Source organism: Equus caballus, chromosome X (assembly GCF_041296265.1).
Source record: "Equus caballus isolate H_3958 breed thoroughbred chromosome X, TB-T2T, whole genome shotgun sequence".
NCBI classification, from domain to species: Eukaryota; Metazoa; Chordata; class Mammalia; order Perissodactyla; family Equidae; genus Equus; species Equus caballus.
Genome location: NC_091715.1, coordinates 124117626 through 124141533, shown reverse-complemented (window position 1 = coordinate 124141533; position 23908 = coordinate 124117626). Strand labels below are relative to the sequence as shown.

The following is a 23908-nucleotide window of genomic DNA, read 5'->3' as shown; positions in this document are numbered from 1 at the left end:
AAGCAGTCTAGTTATAAAGTCCATCCTATCAAGCACTGCACTATATAGATTCTGACAGATTATGTGACCACAGGTCTGGAAAATCTACAAGAAATTATCTAAATGTACTAGCTGTAATAAATTAAATCAATGAGATCCCAAAATATAACCTGCACACTAATAACACACTGCTAGAACACACAATGTGAAAAGAAAAACTTTACTTACAACAGAGACAAAAAGTTAAATAATTGGCCACTACTCCAGCCCAGGACGCAGTAAAGTTAAAGAAAAATTGAAAACCTGTGCTCCTGGATAGGAAGACTTCACTATAGCAGGGCTGACAATATGCCTCTTAAGGTAATACACAGATTTGATTCTATCCTGACCAGTCAGTGCCTTTGCTCCTGCTGTTCCCACCCCTCCATCTGGAACCTCTCTCCCGTTCTTTCCCTCCTTACTATCTATCTGATGAGAAGCTACTCATCCTTTAAAACCTAGCTTCTAACTCTTCTTTATGTATAACGACTTTAAGAGGCTAAGGTTACTACCCAGCCGTTAGGCAGCATGAGAAACATCTGTGTCACTAAATGGCCTGGAGCAGGAAGAGCCATATGGACAGCATTTAGGAGGGTCAAGGGCACTAACTTCTCAATGCTGCAAAAGATTATTTAGTTATGGAAACATTTATGGCTCACTGAATTTCTGATCTGTTCTGAGCCTAAATAATGCTCTAAGAATAGATACTTAACACACAAATAAATGAACAAACAAACAAGTGTTTACCCCAATATTGAAGAGGGCGCTAACAGGCTTGTGGTCACTGGTTTTCAGTTCCATGTGACTCCGGTAATGAAGCTGATTAACATTTGTTCCTCTCCAAAGAATTCGGTCACACCAGGCTGGAACCCGACATTTCCCACTGCAAATAAAGAAAGGAATTATAAAGAGAACATACCACACAAGAACGTAATACCTACCACACTGGTTCAGACCTGGGTTAGGCCCTCTTGTTACATGCTTCTTCTCTAACGACTCCAACTATTATCTTCCCTGCTGTATTTGCAAGCTCTGTGAAGGGACTGTGCCTGTTTGCCACTGAATTCCCAGCCCCTAGCACAGTATCTGGTGCAAATTAGGTGCTCAATGAATAGTTTAGCCAATGAATAAATAGACAGCGCTCCTAAGATTAGGATTACATTTTCAACAACATTCTCCCAGGGAGATAATATAACAGCACCTTCTCAAAATATCCTCAGGTCAGGATTATATTCAGAACCCTTCCCCTTCCTTTGCTTATGAACTGCAATGACACTTCACAACAGATAGACAACTAATAAAATCTAAAATTCCCATCTTATATTTCTATACTGGGCTTAGTCTCTGGAGATAATAGTAGAGATTTCTCCTTTAAACCTGGACTTTTATGGACGAGTCTAGCTTCTTCTAATAGGGATGAACTAACATCTAAGTATGCAAGTCTGAACATATAACAGCCCATGGAATACCAAGGGTAGAGAAAATGCCTATTCATCATTCTATTAAAATAAGCAACACCTTGTACACCTGATCCAGAAGGTGACACAAATAAGTTCTTATCAGTAGCACTTCAGTTGGCTCTCAAGTCAGGTGAGTGGAAGAAACAAGGCAAAGTGTACCAGATCTGCCAGTGTCACTTTTCACTTGCTGACCAGCTCCCTCAGAGCACAGAGATACGGACGCCTCCCCATGCGACCCTAGTGCTCTCTGAGCCTAAAGAAGCTGAATATGCCCAGGGATTCTTTCTTTTTCAGGCTTCTGGGTTCAGCCAGCTAGGAAACCATGGGAAACCAAGAAATGAATAGTAGGTAGAAGACAAACAGTTACCGGGAATGTACTGACAGGGGCGCTTTACTGGGGGATATTAGGAAATTAGAGGGCCTCCTAGACAGTGGTTCCCAGCTTTCTCTGGCAGCTGCAGAGGTTGGGCCCAGGCATCGGTATTTTCAAAAGTCCCCCAAGCGATTCTAACGTGTACTCAGGATTGAGAACCACTGTGCTAGAAGAACCTTTCACGGCTCTCTGTTTTCAGCTTTGGGTGTCCTGAGTTACACAGCTGAGAAACAGTTTGGGAAAAAACAGAACAGGGCAATAGGTAAGGAAAAGGAAATATGGGTGAGATCAGGAAGGCAAAAATCTACACAAGTCTGCTGAGGTTACAGAACTGAGGCACTGCAGGCAGCCCTCAAAACTTCAACAGTCCTGACACAGAAGTCAACTTTCTTAGATGAGCTCACTTTTGAGTACACATGAATTAAATACTCTTCCATAATAGCACTGAGCCATTAGGATTTTATATCTGCTTCTGGCCTGACCTAAAAAATTCCTAGCCCTTCACCAATACAGAGAAATTGAAATAAGATCAGGCCTTAACCTATTCCATGAGGAGGTTCTTGTTACTTTACCTGGAATCCCATCGGTCTGTTTTAGAGTCATACTTGTAAGTGGGGGTAAATTTGATTTCCCCTTCAATGAAGTCGGCAAAAGCTTTTTTCTGTGTGCGCTGAATATTTAGCTAGAGATAGGAAGAAGCATTACATAAGCAGGGTAATGCCATCTTAATATAAGTGATAATGACGTTGATTAGCCATTTCTAAGCAGCTAGTTCCACAGCCTTTGCAACTGTCAGAGTACATAATAAAATTCCTGTACCTTAAAAATTAAATCTTGCCATTCCCATAGCATCTAAACTCACCCACAGACAGGATGCTTAGTATGAGTACATCATTAATTTTTTATTGCCAATAGAGGTCGGGTAAAATGGAAGAATAAAATCTGAATAATCATAAGTTCCCTGAAGTTAGACAGGAACCATCCAGTAAAACTCTAATTTTTTAAAAAAGCAGACAAATGTTGAATGGATAAGTCCAAAAGCCAAATTCAATGAATCATTACAGATCGTTTTGAAAGCTATCCTCACTCTAATGTTTTACCAGAATTACATAAGACTCAGAATTTATTCCAACTGTACCCCCTTTGGAGGCAAGATAGAGGAAGAAATGCAAAGAAATTAGCCAGCCAATCTCAATGTGAAGGACGGCACAGCCAAGAAAGGCTCACTACAAAGACCATTCTACTGCAAAATACCTGAATTTTGACTATGTCTGAAGATCAAAAAGGTTCACATAAGGATTTAAAGACATTCAAGCCATGTGCCAGGTTTGGAGGCAAATTTATGGAAAACTAGGTTCCTGAATATTAAGTTTTACATAAATGTTACTGAACCAATGCTTTTCCAACAGGTTTTAACATCTATAAACCAGCTAGCCCCAACTTCTCAATCATTTACCACCAGATCCCAGTCTGTGCTATTTATCCCAGACAAACTTCTCTTCTGTGTTTCCCAACCCCTCACAGGGCCTCCCTCTTTTACCTCCAAGCTGTTGCTGAGCCTGCCAAGTAATCATAGAGCAGCTTTCCCTGTTTCCTCTGCCAAACCACATCAACATAGCTGAAGGCCCACTTCCTCCAGGAAGTGTTCTCCAATTAACCCCACCCATTCTCCAACTCATTTATATAAATCTCTGAAATCTCTTCTCGATAAAGACTTAATGAATAAATGTTGTATTTACTTTTATCACTAACATTATCTCCCCTCCTCCCATCTAAGCACTTAATAAAAACACTACAAACCTTGCGTGTATTCACTGCATCACTAGTCACACTGTTTTCCCAAGACTATGAGACCTTTCCATCTATTCCTAGAAGTAAGACACACCTCCCACTCATCCATCTCATAAACCTAACAATTTTATCTGCCATCTAGGAAAATATCTACAAAATGAAAATTTACTTACCTGGTCAAATTTCAAGAGTCTCTGAAGGTCATTCTTGTTAATAAGACTCTTCACTTCATTGGCATCAGGCATGCAAAGTCTATAGTTCAAATCTCCCAACCAGATGACAACACTGAGGATCAGGAAGCACATGAACAAAAGTAGCAATAATTAGCAGAAAAAATCAATCAGAGAAGAATGGAGAGAAGAAATATGGGTAATGATTGATAAGGATTCATTTATCACTATCTGACAAGGGGTAACTATCCTTTGGGGCCAAGTACTATCAACACCTGAGAGAGACCAGGGATTACAAAATAGGTGGGAGGAAAGGCACTTCATTCATGAAGAACAAAGACAGGCAAACACAGTATAGGTATGGGATTCAGAAGCCAAGGAGTTAACTGCCGGAGAGAAGCATGTAGTTTATTTGCTGGACTAGCTTCAAAATTTTGCCTGGCTGCTTGCCAGGTCTCTAGGGGAAGAGAATCTGAGCGTTTTCTGCCTCTCTGAGCCCTGATGTTCTGCAGGCTCTCCACTAAGGTCTGCGTGGTCTGAATGACAGCTCTCCCAGGCAGGGCTCACCAGCAAAAGCAGGTCCACGGCTCTGGGCTATAGCCAATCTGTCTAGCCCTGCCCCAGATCTGCAGTCCAAGTCCCAGGCAGGAAGGAGACTGGCATGCCACAGGATCCTCAGGCACCCAATGATAGCACCAGGCCCCTAGGTGTGCTGAGAGCCCCACAGGGGAGACTCTGAAATTACCACACCAAAATGGATTCTCCTGTGAGCTATCTCAAGTTGCACATGGATCTCTTTACTAATCTTAAATGCAATGTGCAATTTCTGGAGTCCTAGAGAAATGAATTTAAGGAATTTCAGGGCAACTTTATGACCATTAACGTCAAGGCCTTGACTTTACTACAGTGAAACAGAATTCCACATGATCCTAATTGCTGAGACCATATGGAAACAGGCCAATATCACTACCCTTCCCTATTCTTTCCTCCATTACCCTACTCTCTACTGATTCTAATACCCTTAAATTATGTTTTATTTTCCTACTAATTCCCATTTCAAACCACTTATTCCAAATCACATCACCCTCTCAGAATTTTAATTACCAGTATTAATTTCTTTACAACTAATCATTTTCTACCACCCAATCCATCCCTCAACTGATTTCCATTTCTATCCTTAACTCCCATCCTTCACTAACCTTTCTTGCATATTATGCTACTGATCCATTAGTGTCTTTAAATCTCCACCACCCCTATTCTTAATGAGTCACAGCTATTAAAAAGAATAATGTAGATATACACATACATACTGGCTTAGAAAGAGTTCCACAATAAATAGAATAATATAGTCCTATATAACGAGTATGTGTGCGCTTGTATGTGCATGGAGAAAAGTCTAGAACAGCACTATTCAAAAGAAATACAATTCACATCACAGACGTAATTTTAAATTTTCTAGTAGCTGCATTTAAAAAGTAAAAGAAACAAGTGAAAATAACTTTAACAATAAATTTCATTTAACTTATATACAAATTATCATGTCAACATGTAATCAATATTAAAAAATTGAGATATTTTATAATTTTCCCTACTAAGTCTCTGAAATCCAGGTATATAGTTTATGCTTATAGCACATCTCAATTTGGACTAGCTACTTTCAAGTGTCCAACGGCCACTTTTGGCTACTGGCCATCACATTGGATAGCCCAGTTCTAGAAGAATACACACCAAACTGTTAACTGGTGGTTTCCTTTGGAGACAGGGGCTGGCTGGGGAGAGTAGAGGATAAGAAATGAGAGATTTTTACTTTTAATTTTATCTTTTATCAGAATTACAATGAACATTTCTATTTTATAATAAAAACTGACTCTAAGTGACAGACCCCGGCCAGTATTACTCTTAGATGCTCACTAATAGAACTAACCTTTCCTCCGATAGCAAATCGGATTTCTCTGCCTCAATCAATCTGCTATTCCTCAAAAATTCTCTCTTCTTTGTGACCCCAGCACCTACATGATAATCCCTCACTCCTCACAGTTGTACAATCTCTCATCACGTTTAGTCTCTTCTCATCCCCACGATTCAAAGGCTAAAGGAGACTTGACCACTCACTCATGTTTCATGATGTTCAGCTGCGGGAGAGTCTGATTTGGGACCACAAAACTCATTCTTGCACAGATGTCCTTATAATCTTGATTCCTTCTCTCAAAGTCCTCCACATGGGCAGCCAGGTGGGAATTGACAATGCAAAAGGTAGTGTTGTGAAATACAAATCTCACAGCTACCCCACCTTTGTTTCCCTGTGAGCAAGAGTAATTACTCATAGTTAGTACAAAGACACAACTAGCAGTTGAACTTCACATGCACACAAATAATAATCAAGCTCATTTCCAAAGTAACTCACCATTTTCCCCATGATTCCAGTTCCAACTGTTTCTGTAGCAATATCGCGGATATATCGCCACTGATCCTTTCTGGCAAATATCAGGAGCATCATCCCAACAAGGCGGACTAGTTGAACCTATGAGTTCCAGGGAGTTAGAAAAGGTTCTTGCTACTACTCTTTGTCACATATCTAACTTCCCACAACTGATTTCCCACCGAGGAGACACAACAATGCCAAAATCTGAATCCAAATCTTCTAATTTCCCAGTGGACTCCATAAAGTGGAAACAAAATTTCTCTGGGGAATCTCTAATTTGGCTCTGACCAGTAAGAGTTAAGTCTTCAGGGACAACGAGTACACTCAGCTCTAGATCCATTATTTTAATCAGTTTTTAGCCTACCAGGAGTAGGCAGCATTAAAAACCCAATTAATAAATATGAAACCTGTATCCCAACTTGTTCCTTTTGCCTCTCCTTCCTGGTTTCTGGTTTCCAATTTCCTAAGAAATTAAAATTTATAAGACAGCAATCCTTTTTACTTTGATTATTTTAAGTCTGTGAACTAGAGCTAGAAATATGTCTGAAAAACGTATTAGTCAGAGACCTATATGAAAGGAATAACATCTTCAGGAGTTTTATTACCTACATCAACTGTTAGAAGATGTGGACAAAAACTACTCAGACAGATGACTCCTTTTAAAGGGCTTAGCAGCCCTGTAATTCAAATAACTCCTGTGGTAGCCTCTACCACGTGCCTTCTAAAGACCAACAAATTGGCCCACCTTGCCAAAGTCAACTTTACTCCTGACTTACAACCAAGTTTAGAACTCATTTAAATTCCACGACACCTATTATTGCTCTGATTCCAAAGCATACCCTACGCACCCACATGCTTCAAATTGCTTTTCTGTTTGAACATCCAGTTCTGACCATATCAGTGAACAATTTTAATCTTAAACTCTTACTGTACAAATCAGTTACTTTATATGTAATTATTTTGAGCTAATTATTGTTATGAGAATAATAAAATTCTTTTTTTCTCCTAAAAGCTACCTGAGCAATGAAAACAGAGGATCAGAAAGCTTAGGGAAATTTTTTTCTAGGAAATAGGTATAAAGGATTAGTTTGCCATATTTCAATATTACACATGGGGAAGAATTCAACTAAACTGTTCTTTTGGAATAAGTTATAGATAACAGAATAACTTCTAGCAAGTTCTTTTTAGTTGTATACCAAAAAAAGATAATTAACAGCAGCTTACTTTCTTATACTTGGCTTTGAAATGCAAAGCCCTCTCCACAGCCATGGACCACTCTTGTTCCTTCACAGATTCAAAGTAGAAAAAGGCTTCTGTGCTCAAGTCCAGTTCTTGGAATCTGAGAAAACGAGAGGATGTGAGATCTATCCATATCCCATAATTATCTCTGACTACCTCTTGTCCCATTCTCTGAGACATTAGGTGAAAAAAGGAAAGGGAGAGAGAGAAATTTTACAGAACTGCTCTGCTGACCCAGGTGATCAGTACGGACAAGCAGCTTTGTTTTCGAAGACTCTCCACAAGTATATGCACAGGCTATGCAAAACATAAACCAAACACCTCCAAGAGGGATAACAGTGGAGCTTTTCTTATATATAGGAACAGTCACTGTTAGAATTGACCTCAAGCCTCAGTTTCTAAGAACAAAGTTTTCTATGGGTTTCGAGAGGACTAGATGCTTCCTTACACCATTTTAGGTAGCATTCCTTTCTCGTCTCACAAATTTGACCTACAAGTTAACTCTCACATACAGTCTACAGTAGGTTTTTATCAAATAGTTAAAAAAAAAGAGGGCAAAATGTCACATAAACTAACACCAAACATAGAGCCAAAAGGAAAGTGCAGACGTGTTCTTTACCCAATGCAGTAGATATCAGGAGGGCTCGGATCACAGTTCAGCCAAGGTTCTAACCCACTATCTGGAGACTGGCCATTCACGTTCCAAGTTCCAATAAAAAATCTAATACACAATACGAAACAATAATTTGAAAACGAAGGTCAAGTATGAACCAATGGAAATTCTCTCATCACTTCTATACAGGTGTATGTTCAAAATAAGCCAACATAAATTCTCAAAATGTTTTTGCCACACACATAAGAAAAATCTCTTGCACATAGAACACAAAGGCAGTGGGCTTATTCTCTCTAAATTTTACATTAGGTGAACCTACACAAAGGAATCAAGTCTCTATTTAGAAAACACAAAGTGAATTGCTCTACCACATTTCCTTTCAGTTAAACTCCATCCAAACTCATCCTTGAAGGGAAAGCCTGTGGATGCGAAAGAGGTAAGCACGTCTAACATGGATAAGTGCTCTGTAAGGAGCTGTAGTTGAATCCAAAAACTCACTTCCCAAAGGACTACAAGGACATCTGTGTAGGAAATTCTGTTGAGGCAGATGTAGTATTAAGGGGGAAAGCAGAAGGGAAAACTCATGACTGTCTTAACTGTTTACATACAAATATAAGCATCATGGGGAATATGAGGAACTGGAAGCTTTAGCATAGGAATATAGTCATGATTGAATTAGAATAAATGAGGCATAATGGGACAGCAGATGGGAGCAGAATCTTGGACTATAAGGGTACATGCTGTTCACAAATAAAGAAAAGCACTGCTGTTTTGCACACTGGGATACATGCCACACCACAGCATGCACCAGACACACTGGGTCCAGAAAAGAAGATATCAGTAAGTAAAGGTGAAATAAAAAATTTAATACAGAGGAAAGAATCCAAGACAGATCTTCCAATCAAGAGGACTGAGCAAAACTTTTTGTAGTTAACCTACCAAAATATGTTAACATCTAGTAGTAATGGTGGCCTTTAATTTTCCAATATTGGCGGGAAAAAATCCAGCAGGCCAGACAGATAAACACACTTGCTTATGGAATGTGCTAGGGGATAATTCTCTAGTACATGTAAGCTTGATCTGGTTCTCTAAGAGCGGACAGAAACATTAGTAGACATGGTATCACCAGTGGTTAGAAAATCCAAGGGAAATTGTAGCCTTTCCATTATTTTGGATATGTATGTTATAGACCAGCATAGAGACAAGGGCTTGAATCAGCTGACCATTCCTTTTTATTATACTTTGATTCTTAATTAAGCTAATTAAACCAATACCTTAAATATCAACAGGCCATTTTCTGCTATACCTCAGTAGGCAGAAGAGAGACTAACCTGAAAGTCTGAATGTTGACATAGTCTTTCTCTCGCTTTGCCAGGAGATGTTTGATGAGACCCTCCCGCTGTCCAGACTGGGTATTGGGTACGAAGAGCTTCCGCATGGTGTTGGTCACTTTGGGCTGCTCCTTGTTAGAAGCTTCTTTGTCACGTGGAAGCCTAGCAATAACGAGAAATTCAAAAGTGAAACTGCCTTAAACAGGAAAGTCTCCTACATGGGAAATGTTTTGACATAGGACTTACATTCTATTCACTGAAGGGGGCGGGGGTGGGGGTTCCCGATGAATCCCCATAGGCTGATTTTGTGAATTTATTTTCTTGTCCAAATTCATAGATGAAAAATTATCCTCAAATCCAAGAATCCCTGAAGGACACAGAACTAAGAGTCAAAGGTGGGAAAAGACAACATCCAACTTATCTAGGATACATAAGGCTTTGCTTTGATCAGTCGGGATTTTTTTGGTGGTTTTTTTTTTTTTTTTTTTTGCTGAGGAAGATTTGCCCTGAGCTAACATCCATTGCCAATCTTCCTCCTTTTTTGGCTTGAGGAAGATTAGTCCTGAGCTAACACCTGTGCCAATCTTCCTCTATTTTGCATGTGGGTTGTCACCACAGCATGGCTGACGAGTGGTGTAGGTCCGCGCCCAGGATCCGAACCTGCAGAGTGAGGCTGCCAAAGCCGAATGCACTGAACTTAACCACTATGCCACGGGGCTAGCCCCCTCAGTGGTTTTGATTTGATCGCTATTTGCTCAGTGGCGTCACCAAACAGAAAGTTATCATAAGGGTAGCAATAACTTAGATTGAGGGAAGAAGCACATCTGTCCCTGAAGGACTGGCATATTAACTAGAACAACAGTAAGTTACATTAATTTGGAACCTGAATAATAAGGGCTAACATTTATTGAAGACTTAGCACAATGCCTGGTTGATACTAAGGGATTATATCATTATCTCAGTTCATTGTCACAAAGACTCCATCAGGTCAGTACTATTAAAAATGTTCCCACGTTATAGAAAAAGAAATGAAAGCTCAGAGTTGTTAGGTAATGTGACCAAGGTCATATAACTAGTAAGTCACAGAACTGGGATTCAAACCCAGGCAGTCTGACCCTGGAGCCTGCACTTTTTACCACTCTGCTAAGTTGGCTCCTGAAGAGTTGACGTGCCACAGAAAGGATCAGGAGTGAACATCAGTCAGTGGGCATGGACTCGATAAAGCCACTCCATAGGAGAAAGTGTCTGACACTGACATTAATCCACGTTATCTTATCCATCCAGATAAAATCTATTGACTATGCAATGAACATAGCAACCAGGGAGAAAAGAATCTTTTCAGTACCTGAAAAACCAGAAGGTTTGTCCTTAGTGTCTAATTTCTGGTACCAGCTGGATGAGTCCTTTTGCTCTGGAACAAGAAGTTGTGACTGAGCTGGAGAGAGAAGTGTCATGGTCAGAAACTGGGGAGCCCTCTGTTGAGTGGAATTTACCATAACCAAAAGCCATTCACTCAGCACTCCTCAAATGCAGGGGGCCAGCAGCATTCGTGAATGTAAAGGAAGAGACTAAGAAAATGAGGGCAGATCTGGGATCATTTTGGGGCAGAAGGAGGATTACAGTTTGCAGTAAGCTGTCCATACCATGACACTGAAGATTCTGGAAATTGGCTCAGTGTCCTTAAAGCTGAATAGACTTGTTTCCTAACCTATCCCTGGGTTCATTCCCGAAGATAAACAAATCAGCTATCAAGGCTCAAGGGATACGGTACTTTGGCTAACGGCTGCTTGCCTCTGTGTCAGCATGTCAGAATTTCACTCTCATTCAAATAGCAGAAAGAAAACTGCTGAGTCTTGAGTTACCTTCCTGAGCAGCAAGGACCTCTGAGAGGAACTTCAGACAGTGTTCCTCATCAGGGATTTCAAAGCGGCGCTCTCTGGTCCAGTCCCCCTGAACCCGAATTTTGCAGCCACCTAAAAAGAATTGAAATCCATACACATATAGCTATGGAATACAATGTTTTCTTGGGATCATATTCTCACATTAGCAGTTTAACAGACGAAGGTCCAGATCACAAAGATCCCAGACCTCTAATGCAGGAAGCACGTCTGCAGGATCAAGGGATTCGGTGTGGTGGCGGAGGGGGCGAGGCAAACAGGGAAACCTAAGGGGCTGATGAACTGTGTAAAGGAACGGCCCAATGTAGCGATATGACACATACTAAAAAAGTCAGAGTTTTCTATGTTCTGATATATCTCTCAAACATCAATGCAGGGTACTCCAAATTCCAGCAAAAGACCAATTCCCCAAGCACCCTCCTCCCATCTCCTAGCTGGAAATCCCTACCATTTCAAATCCAGATCATATAGTAAGAGTATCTAAAGCATGAAAGGAATAGAGCAAACAGGATGGTTTGTTCCTAGGTTCACATTATACCTAGACAATTGAATTTACAAACTAATTAAAAAAAAGAATAGTGGGATTGATTTGATATATTCTGAAAAGAAGCATCTATACCTCATTACCTCAAGTGGAAACTGTATGTCTTGAATAAACTTATAAAAGTAATATAATGATCTATGTTCAGGAGTGGTCTGGTTCAAGTATGGCCAATTGGAAAACAGTATATAAGTAGAAGCAAAGTTATCTAAGACTTTAGTCTCTTTCGTATATAACATAGTCTTCCTTTTTATGATGCTCTCTAGTTATCATCTGTATCAACTGTCTGGATATGGTGATCTAGGAAGCCTATATACTTGTTTATATTCTTATTTTAACTGACTGATTACATATATTGCTTTCCCACACCCCTGGAAACCATCTGCTCCTTGAGAGCAGGAGGCAGGCTGCACATACAGGTTATCCAACACAACACTCTTGATGGTCTCCCAAGGTTGTCTGGGACTGACGGCTTCTCAGGATTCAGGACTTTGAAAGCTAAGACTGGGAAAGTCCCAGGCAAACTGGGATAGTTGGTCACTTTATTGGTGACAATGATGTGAGACTTTACAGACAGAAGGCATTTAATCAATGACTGTTCAATCAGATTCTTCCACACTTGTAAATTACAGATGAGAAAATGAAATGAAAATCCTAGTTTCCTCTGGTGGAAATCCACTTCTGAACCTTTGACTCTCCTTTTTTCCTTTGCATTTCCTTCAGTTTCTATCTTCAAAGATTTAGTGATCAGAAGAAAGACAAAAATCAACAAAAAAATGAAAAAGAAGGCACCCAAGTAGACTAGAGATAAGAAAATTAATGAGGGTGCCACTGCAAGGAGGAGAAAAAAGAGGGGTATGAATAAAGACTGACAATTAAGAGCAGTCTTGAAGATACAGGGAAAACTCCTTCAGGGCACAAGTAGTACTCCCTTGCTCAAATAATTTATATAAAAAGTAGAAAAAAATTAACAACAGCAGTTTCTATCTGACAGAAACTTAGAACAACACCCCATATTCTCTCTTTCCCACAATCCTTGAAAGATACATTTTAGCAAATATAAAAAATAAACTGACCCATTTAACGAGCAGAAGATTCCAGAAACTGCTTACCAAATAACACTAGGTGTTCTCTGACCATGTTGCATGGGAAAGAGGACAAATTACCCTATGACCCAACCTTCTACTCTTCTCCCTTCCAAAACCCTCCGGCCTCTTTGTAATCAGTAAACACTCCTATATCCTCAACTTCTCCTCTAAACATTCCCCGCGTCTCGCGGTAATTCTCAACTGTGAGTGTATTAGAATTACCAGAGGCGTTTTCAGAAAATACTGAACCTGAGCCCCACCCCAGGTCTATAAAACAGAATCTCTGGAGATGAAGCCCAGGCGCTGGTAGTTTTTAAAGTACTCCCCAGGTGATTCTAATGTGCACCCAGATTGAAAATCAGAGTCACCTGCACAAACTGGCTGGCCCCTGAGAGTAGCACTCCTCCTGCAGCCCTCTGAAGTGGACGCTTTTAATAGAGTCTCTCACACCCTATGTAATTTAAGACCGGTGTCCTTATTTGTCCTAATGCCATCTCAAGACCATTCCCTCTATTCCTCCCTCAGGAGAAATCTTTTCTCCTTTGTGGCTCACCCACCGGGCTATACCAGCTTCTTCCGTTACCTCCGCCATGAGATCACCTACCATCCCTCTTAGAAACTTCTGAATCCAGGATTCAATACCTGACTCCTAAGACTTTCTCTCCACTCAAACTCCTGTCTTAATTTTGGGTCCCTTCAAAATTAGCACAGAAAACCCAGGCAACACCTTCAACTTCCTCATCCAATGACCTTGCCCCTCCCATCTCAGCCATCTACTCCCTCAGTCCCAACCGGGACTTCCTCAGTTCCACTCTGGACGTTTCATCACAGAAACACCACCACCTCATAAATCCCTAATCCAAATCTCCCACTCTGACCTATTACTCCTTCCAGCTTACTTGCTCATATGGGAACCTCCAGCCCCTTGATTTCTCCATTTTGTCAATATCCATTCACTCTCTCCTGCTTTCACTTCCCTTTTTATCAAAAAGATGCCATCACCGCACTCTGTTGCAAAAGCCCAGAAGTGCCTTAACTATTCTGTTCTTTCACAGCACCTACTGGCTAACTTCCAACCCTCAGAAATCCAAGTGCCTTCTCGGTACTTATATCTGAGCAAACAGAGGGAGTAAAAAAAACAAAAACAAAACCACACACAGAGGGAGTAAAAAAAAAAACACACACACACAGTAAAACACACACACACCCATCATTATAAACTGACTGCTAACCTCAACCTCAACTGGGCCCTCTATGATGGGAAGCAATCTAAGTTCCCATAGTCAACTTGTCTCCTACTACTATCTGGAACAACTATTTCACATCTTCTCATTTATCCTCAATCTTTGGATGCCCTCTTCTCAAGCCCTCTCATTCCAAGCGGATTGCTTCACCTCATACTTCAGAGAAAATGGAAGCCATCACATGGAAACTTACCTGTATTTCTGCACATCTTCTCCTTTCCCTTCTGATACAAGAAAGAAAAGTACTCCTATCATAGGCCACCTTCTCTTCGAATTACAACTCCTCTCATTCTCTTAGGAATCTCACTCTCAACGATCACTCCCTAGACACGTCCTCCCAATATCTTTAACCTCTCCCTTTCATAGGCTCCTTCCCATCAGCATTACATTTAATCGTGTTTTAAATCCTCCCCATTTTAAACACAAAAAAATCTCCTGGACCCCGTATGTCTCTCCGACTCCAGTCCCTCTCTATATTCCCCTCTGCAGTCAAATTTCTTTTAAAAACACACAGTTGAGCAAGTGCTCACCCTCATTTCTCTCTTTAATCCACTCCAATATGACTTTGGCTTCCACCACCCCTCTGATATTGCTTTGATAAGGCCACCAATAACCTCCATATTGCTAAATCCAATGGATACTCTTCAGTCATCTTATTAGACCTATCAGCAGAAATCAGCAGTTGGCCACTGCTTGAAATAGGCTCTTCCAAAAGTTTCTATGATACCATACTCACCTAGTTTGTCTCGCTCTCTCTGGTCACTAATTTTTAGCGCTCTTCAAGGTATCTCCTCTATCTAATCTTTAAAGAGTAGAGTTCCTTAGAGTTCAATCCTAAACCTCTTTTCTCACTCTATATCAGCATTGTCCAATAGAACTTTCTATGATGATGGATGTGTTCTATAACTATGCTGTCCAATATGGTAACTAATGACCACACATGTAATGAGCACTTGAAATGTAACCAGTACAACTGAGGAACTGAATTTCTAATTTAATTTCTCATCACTTTAAAGAGGCACGTGTAACTAGTGGCTACTATACGTGACATATCATCTCGCATGGTTTCAAATACCATCTATGTGATTCTGATCCAGACCTTTCTTCTGAGCTTTACATGCATATATTCAACTGCCAATTTATTTACACTCAAATGTCTCAAAGAAATCTCAAACTAAACATAGCTAAAACTGAATTCATAAACCCCCAAAGGAAACTCATTTCTCCTGCAGTGTTCTTATTTCCCCAAATAGTACCATCATCCACATTCATGTCAGAAACCTGGGATTCATCCATGACACTTCTCTTCCTCTCACCCTCTACACCCAAGCCAACCTCTGTTGATTTCACCTCCCCAAACATTTATCAAATCTGTCCACTTCTCTCCATTTCTACTGCCACCATATTCTCCAGCTTAAACTACTGAAACAGCCTCTAACTGGCTTCCACGCAAATGACGATACCCCAGCATAAAATCCCTCATATTCTTCCCATTTTTAAAATCTAAAAATCCAGATTCCTTACCACAGCTTACAAGATCCTACTGGATCTAGCCCTAGCCCATCCTAGCTTGGTGCCCAAGCCTCGTTCCATGTACCCTGGCCTTCCTTCATTTCAAAGAAAATGCCCAGCTACTCCCCAAGTTGGGGCCTTTACATATCTGGTTCCCTTGACCTGGAATACTCATCTCTCCTCCATTTTTACCCGTCTCTTACTTGGCCCCTCTGGTTTCAATTTAAATGTCACTTCTTCAAAGAGGCCTTCCCTTACCACCCTGCCTAATTTAGTTAGTCCTCTTAAAAACCCTTTGTATTTCTCCTTGATAGCATTTATCAAAACTGCAATTATGTAAGTATCTATACCTTATCAGTTTAAAGTCTGTTTCCTGCACTAAGTTTCATGAAGTACCATGGCCATATTGCTTTCTGCTATATCCCTAGAGCCTAGCACAGAGCCTGGCACATTCATATTTTTATAGAATGAATTTATGGACCGCAGGCATCTATGCGACACTAGTAGCAAACAGCACAGAAGCAAGAACAAAAGCAGGAGCAGCAAGCTTATCTATGTTGTTCTCTACTGATTCTGCAGCACTTAGAACAGTGCCTGGCAAATAGAAGGCGCTCAACAAATATTTGCTGAATAATGAAAAAATCAGGCAGGGTTTAGTATAATACAGTCCATCAACACGTCAAATAAGGAAGAACAATACAACCATCTCTATAAATACTGAAGACGTTTGATAAAATTCAATAGACATTCACAATTTTAAAAACCACACAAACTTGAAATAAATGCAGTTCCTTAATATGGTTTTAAAAAAACTGTGTCACAACCAGAGGCACTCACAACTAGAATATACAATTATATACTGGGGGGCTTTGGGGAGAAGAAACATAAAAGAAGATAGATTGGCAACAGTTGTTAGCTCAGGTGCCAATCTGTAAAAAAAAAAAAAGTCAAATCAATAGGCAATAAGCTCCTCAGCAGTGAAGCACCACTTGAGGCATTCTCACTAAAATCAGGAGCTAACCAAAAATCATCATTTAACACTGGTCTCAAAATCCTTGTCTGGGTAATGAGACATGAACCAAAACTAATAGTTACAGCTACTAGAAAGGAGACAAAATTATTATTTGCAGATGGCTAGGGTTGTCTACCAAAACTGAAAAACAAAGCTAAAAAAAATTAAAAATATTTTTCTGTGAAGTGGCTAGATAAAAGATAAATATCTAAAACTCAATAGCTGCTTGGTATAGTAGTAATAAGCAATTAGAAGATAAGAGAAAAAAATTCCCACTGACAATAGCAGCAAACAAATAAAATCTACCATAAAATATTTAACTTACAAATACACGATATACATAAAGAAACTACAAAACGTTACTGAGAGATATAAAGAGAACCTGAATAAGTAGAGGGATGTACCATGTCCTTTACAGTGACTTAGTTTTATAAAGGAGTTAATTTAATAAAATTTGGCACATATCTATGGTGAAATACTGGTCATTAAAAATCATGTTTTTAAATAATTTTAAATGACATGGAAAAAGGACATAATATAATGTTAAAAGAAAATGCAGGATAAAAACTACATACAAGCATTCCAAGTATGTAAAAATATAAAAAAAGACTGGAAGGAGATAAATATAAAACTGTTAACTACAGTGGTGATCTCTAGATTGCAGGAACACAATTTTAATTTGATACTTTAAACTTTTCTGAATTTTCCAAATTGTATATAATGAAGATATATTACCTCCATAATCAGAAAAAAATATTTTAAAATGTTTAATGCCAACATCCACACAATGGGAGAATACACACTTACACTAAAATCAGGCCTGCCTAACAAACCCAGGCACCAACATCCACACAATGGGAGAATACACACTTACACTAAAATTAGGCCTGCCTAACAAACCCAGGCACCTCTCTTGCAACATACTGTGTACTCTAAAGGTTTACCCATGAAGCCCAAGGATCAAGATAAAATCTGGTTTCAGTGCAAATATTATTAAATGAGCAGAAATAACAAAGGGTTTTACTCAAGTGGTTACTTAACCATTCTCTCCCTATGATCCAGTAACTTGAACTCTGGACAGAGCAACACATGGCTCATTTCTATGTAGGAGAGGCCAAGAAAACTAATGCCATAAATTAGGTGTTTATAAGAGAAAAGGCACAGGTCACTTTAACTTTTCAGCTTTGGATCAAATATCTATTTCCACACCAAGAACAGGACATGTTGGTATCTTATTTCAGCAGCAATGTCAGTCACTGCTGAACGGCCTTTGCTCAGAGTTTGCTTTTTCAGTGTTGTTTTTGCCCTCTCCTTTCTAAGCACAATAAGACATAGATATTAAGTTATTTGCTCTCTTGGATAACTGCAGTAGAAGTCAGCAGCTGGGTTTACTTAGCTTTTCAGGATCAGCCCTTAAGACTTCCAAAATCCATGACCAAAGAAAAGAATAATAAAACCGAAATCAGAAAAAGCCTACCTAAACTGTTCAATGGAAATTATTAGTGCCAAGAGAGGGACTGTGTCTAAACAAAATTATGCATAACCCATAGCCCCAAGCCTAAGGGTCAAGTCCCACTCATCCAAGGATTCAACCAAGAGATAAAGGAGCCATTTTGATTTAGATTCATGAGGTCACATACTCTTTTCTGTAGCAACTACAGAATAGTCACAGTAGCATTCAGGTGCCCGTAACAAGTACAATTAGATGATAAACAGAGAACAGCTTGCACAGAAAGTCCACGAAGATTTGCTTCAAACAGATAAAAACGAAAGAATGGAAAGAGTGAGAAGGAAGACCATGTTCCCTCTGATAAAGGGATGCCTTGAGGGGATGGGGCTTAAATAAAAGACCAAAATTGTTTTAAGAAAATAAGATAGGCCTGGTACAAGCAAGGTATCCCTGGTACAAGAGGGACTCTGCAGCCTCCCCAAGTAATACCACAAATAAGGAAAACATTATGATTTAACATGCAAAAATAAAAAGTGGGTGGGGAAAAAAAGCTTAAAACATAACAGTAGTTAAAAAAAAACACTCACAAACCTCATGTGCTTTAACATTTTCTGGCTCTTCCTACAATTATCAATTCCACAGCAATGAATTAATTGATAGTAACAATACCAGTAACTCAAAGAAGTTCAGCGCTAGAAAATCAGATATTTTCAACTTTTTAAAGATTCTTGCCAGCCACTAGCTTTTTCTTATGCTTAGCCTAAATGTTTTTGGGAGGCAAGGCTAATTTGTATGGCTGCCTTAAGGAAATGGTGAATACAGGATAAGGTGGTAAGATAAAAGATATGCCAAAAAAGCTGTCTTAAATATACAAGTGGGTATTCAAGAAAATATTTGTTGAAAGAAAATCAACTCCATTCAGAAAGATACTCACTGTTTGAAGCTATATCAATCAAAAGAGTTTCTTCCGCTTCTGAAGGAAAAGAAGAAAGAACAGGATCAAGTAAGAGAAAACCATTCATTAAAACCAAAAGTACATGCCTAACTACATCACTGCTTCTCTCAATGACTCCTCCTAGGTCTCAGAACACATTTAAAAAATACTTTGCTTTTTTGTCTACCATTTTTTAAAAAGGATTTTAATAGCACTAGGTTCTAAAGATTATGAGCAACTCAACTAAGAGAAAACTGATCTGAACAAGTAACTGAATGGGACGCCTCAAAGCAAATGAAGGAATGACAAATTAATAGTACAGAATAGAAGAACACGTTAATCCAAGTTCTGAAGGTGAGTTTAATTCCCCTCAACTATAACATACTGATTTAATATAATCTAATTCTTATAAAAAGCCCAGGAAGTGACCCCAAAGGCGCAGAGGTGAATTCCATTGTCAACTCAGATCTCGTCTCTGAAAATTTCCCAGGGATCTCATTACCTCGAACCCTGCCCCTTAGAGCAGCAGAGACTACCTGAAGTTCTTCATCTTCAGGCTACAATTAATACCCTGGGTCCAAGGCCTACCACACCCAACAGGGAAGTATAAAACATGAAATGGGGCAAAGCACAGTCTCTGAGTTCAGAGTTCTCTTTTCTCTTGATGGCTCTCCTGGACTTCCTTTCTTTACCTCTAGTGTCTAGACCCAACCCATCTCTTCCTCTCTGCCGTCCCTGGATTTGGCCAACAGCACCAAGTACACTCTCCTGGCTAGCTGAACTCTGGGTACTGACTCCTTGGATTATCCTGGATCTACCTTGGCCAGACGATGTAGTCTCATCCTTTTCTAGCTCCCTCACAATCCTGGATTGTATATTTGGCTCCGTTATTCAGGAACAACAGAAGCAACTGGTAAGGAACTAAGTTGTCTAACGTTAGAGAATAGTCTCAATACGCTTACTAGCATGATGAAGCAAGGGACAATAGAGCATCAGGACAAAAGTATTATACGTTCACAACTGTTCTTCAGTAACTTTAATTCTTTAAACCTGAGTATTTACAGACTTTTTAAAATAGATGCACGGTTTGGGAAACAGAATGGATGTGAAAACTCAAGGAAGTAATTGTTCCTTTTGTCATGGGGGACTACTGTGTGTGCGCACACATATTTTCCTAGCTTCCAATCTAACAATCTGCCATCTATTTCTTATTAAAAACAATACTAAGAGAAACAGGGTAAAAGAGACGCTAGAAGTAGTACAAAAAGGTATAGCATTAGTAGAACACTAACCTAAAGTCATGTTCTTTGGCTTTCCTCCTCCTTACGAGGCTGGGTATGTAACAAAGGTGCTACACCATGAAAAGTGAGGTGACCACAGCAACTTACTATGGCATACAGGTGCCTTGGTCATTACGTCCCTCTCATACCAGGCAGGCTAAATGTCTACGACTTCCTTCTTCTATACGATGTGGATACTATTCATTGTGGGTATTTTTAATTCTCAACACATGCTGTATTAAGAAATCATACCCATTTAGTATTTCTACTTACAGTAATAAATCCTAAGGAAATAAGAGATGTGCAGTAAGATTTATGTACAGAGATGTTCATCACATTACTATTTATACTAGTGAAAAATAACCCAAATGTCAAACACAGGGGAATAATTATGTTATGGGCCATTCATAAAATGGAATAGTATAGTTATTAATAGCATGGAAAAGCACTCATAATATGATGGCATGTGGCACAAAACACTACATATAGTATCAGTCCCACTCACCCTAAAAGTTACATGTGTAGAAAAAAGGAAAATGTTAGGTGTTTATCTCTGAAGGATGGAAATTTACTTATTTTCTTTATACTTGTCTGTTCTTTCCAAACTTTTTATGGTATATATATTACTTTTGTGATCAAAAAAGTTCAGTGTAGTTTAAGAAAGAACGCATGCAAGGTAGGATTCAAGTTTTTCAAGAAGCTACAGCTGATACAGAATGCTTCTGTCTGATGAAGCCAACGGAGCCACTGGAAACATAAGGCATTTGTTCTCTAGTAATCAATTTCCTTTCTAGAGCAATGTGAGATGACAGAAGCAACACCTCCTACACAAAACCTCCCAATTTTTGAGTCTCATTGTAGCAGATGAAACAACAGATGATCTGTTCTCTGTCTCCAAATTTGAGGGCAGGAAGCCAAATATTTCCTCCCCAGAGTCAATTTTCTTATGATTCAACAATGTCAAGGTTAGAGACTCAGCACAATTGAATACAAGGTATTACAGTTTGGCAAGGCATGTTACCAATTGTTTTAATTTCAAATAGTGTGGGGAGAAAGTGCTGAATGTGTGTGAAGCCAAGCAACCTTGAAACTCTACAATGAGCAGTGTGTCAGTTAAACACAAGGATGTCATTTAAATCCACAAATATATATATATATATATTTTTTTTTTTCAATATAATCATTCAGCACTCTTCGACAAAGCATTCATCATCTTCTCAATGGTAGGTTAGTAATGTTATCTTTTTATGCAAAGAGTACTACATTTCATGTGCAGTGACAAATTTAAAATATGTATGGTATCACACAATGCAATAATGACCAAGGAAAAACATCATAAAACTAGCTAAGCAATTAAAGCTAGTACCTTGAACACATCTAAAGTGGCTATTTATAGGAATGATATCTTGAACATGCTGTTCCTTCTCGTGCAACTGGATTATTAACCTAGGAAACAGAAGAATGCATCAACGAATAGCTACTGAAAAACCCAAACATTTAACAACAAAATACACTGCTATATTGTTTTACACAAATCTAGTCTGTATTTATTAGACTTGTTATATCTCGATCTCTGGATCTGAGCATTGTGACAAGTAGATGTTGCTCTAGGTCTAAAAGGATATTAGTGGTGATCAGTATTTGAATACCGACACTGTCCTATGCCATAAAGAACATATAACAGTCTATGTCTTAAAAACAGCTTACAATCTTATGAGCATGAATTACAGTGAATACACCTTCAGAGTATGCATACCAGAGTGAAGAACTAGTAGCTAGGTGTGAACTCCACGAGGGCAGGGACTACAGTTGTCTTCACCATAGGATTTCCAGCACTTAGCACAGTGCCTGGCACACAGCAGTTCCTCAAGTTTGATGAAATGAATTAGAAATTTCATAAATTAGTCTTCCAATTATATTCCCACGGCTTTTATCAAAGAATGGTTCTATCTCTTCAAACAAATATACAGGTTCATGGAGAATTTAGGGGAGGTTCCCAGCCAGCTGGATGGCTCAAAATAACCCCAGTGACCAACAAAGTAGCAGATATCACCAGATTGCCTTTACATCCCTTGTGTTTTTACTCTGGTTTCCAACTTCATGCTGGGTTTTTTTTTTTTTGAGGAGAGATGGTCCCTGAGCTAACATCTGTTGCCAATCTCCCTTTTGTTTTTTCTCCTCCCCTAAAGCCCCAGCACATATTGGTAAATCCTAGTTGTAAGTCTTTCTAGTTCTTCTATGTGGGATGCCGTCACAGCACGGTTTGATGAGTGGTGCGTAAGTCCACGCCTAGGACGCGAACCGGTGAACGCTGGGCCGCCAAAGCTAAGCACGCAAACAACCACTCGGCCACAGGGCCAGCCCCTTCATGACGCTATTTTTAGGTAAACATGACGGAAGAACTTGGCCCCCCAGTATGAAATGTGAGACTTCTAAATTCCTATGTACTCCTGAAATGTTAATTTCCATTTACTGCTTATCCTTAGTCGCCCAGGATCAAGGTATAATCTACTGGTAAGTGGCTTTTCTGAACATCTCCTAGCTTCCCCCAAATCAAGCACTCTTCAGGTGGTTCTTTTTGCCAGGAACACTCTTCTTTTCTTCCTGAGACTCACCTCAAACATCAGCTCCCCTGTGAAGCTTCCCCCACACCCCCTAGCAGAACCAGTGGGCCTCATCCTCTTTGCCTGCTCCTGTAATAGAGCACTTACACACTCCATTACAGTTATATTTATTTCCCTCACTGACTGGAGCTCCTTGAAAGCAAGGACCCTACCGTATTCAGTTTTGTCTCCTGCCTAATAGATGCTCAATAAATATTGGTTGAATAAACTAGCTTAATCAAGCTATAAACAGAGATGCATTTCTAAATACAACCATTCAACTTCTGTCATTAAAAATGTCATTGTTTTGAAGCGTTGGATTTCTGTTTTGTTGTCTCTTGGGGGGCTTGTTGTTTTAGCTTTTAGAATTTTTTTTTCAAATGCGTTAACTTTGAAGGAGACAACTGGGGGCAAGGAATAGCTTAGACAGAACTAAGCGAAATAAAAGTATTAACGCTGTCTTTCTGCTCTGATCCTGTTTGTCTAATTTGCTGGGGTTTCTATTTTAGGTGACTAAGAGGAATATGGGGCAGGCCCCTTTCATCCTGCAAAGTTCCTTTATCGAGCAGAGTCCTATAAATCCAGATGGAGACCAGAAACTAGATAAAAGACTGACAAAGCAAGGGTCAAGGAGGAAGAGCTTATTTTGAGGAAAATGAACACAAAACCAATATAATCTCAAAGTAATGTAGACTAAAAATGCTGCTGACCACTAGTGGTAAAGCTTCAAATGGACCGTGTTGTTAAAAACCATCACAAAAAAGACAACATGGATGGACCTTGAAGGCAGTTTGCTAAGTGGAATAAGTTAGACAGGGAAAAACAAATACTGTGTGATCTCCCTTATACGTGGAATCTAAAAACAACCAACCAACCAAACTCATAGATACAGATTGGTGGTTGTCAGAGGTGGGGGATGGGGGTGGGCA

At 39.5% G+C, this 23908-nt stretch overlaps 1 protein-coding gene across 7 annotated transcripts in view; it reads right to left on the bottom strand.

Moving 5' to 3' along the window:
* OCRL (OCRL inositol polyphosphate-5-phosphatase) overlaps positions 1-23908 on the bottom strand; it is a 55301-nt gene that overhangs the window by 20250 nt on the left and 11143 nt on the right. For 6 of the 7 annotated variants that reach the window (XM_070258430.1, XM_023634244.2, XM_070258427.1 and 3 more), the window contains 13 exons: positions 21743-21822; positions 19097-19135; positions 11280-11390; positions 10763-10852; positions 9664-9784; positions 9418-9579; positions 8093-8194; positions 7459-7573; positions 6217-6333; positions 5925-6112; positions 3816-3927; positions 2424-2533; positions 766-901 (listed from right to left, as the gene is read on the bottom strand). In XM_070258430.1, coding sequence (XP_070114531.1) covers positions 766-901; positions 2424-2533; positions 3816-3927; positions 5925-6112; positions 6217-6333; positions 7459-7573; positions 8093-8194; positions 9418-9579; positions 9664-9752 — 1131 coding nt within the window. In that variant the 5' untranslated portion in view covers positions 9753-9784; positions 10763-10852; positions 11280-11390; positions 19097-19135; positions 21743-21822. Of the gene's footprint in view, positions 1-765; positions 902-2423; positions 2534-3815; positions 3928-5924; positions 6113-6216; positions 6334-7458; positions 7574-8092; positions 8195-9417; positions 9580-9663; positions 9785-10762; positions 10853-11279; positions 11391-19096; positions 19136-21742; positions 21823-22132; positions 22242-23908 lie in introns of all 7 variants that reach the window. The other variant, XM_070258431.1, reaches the window with a different exon arrangement.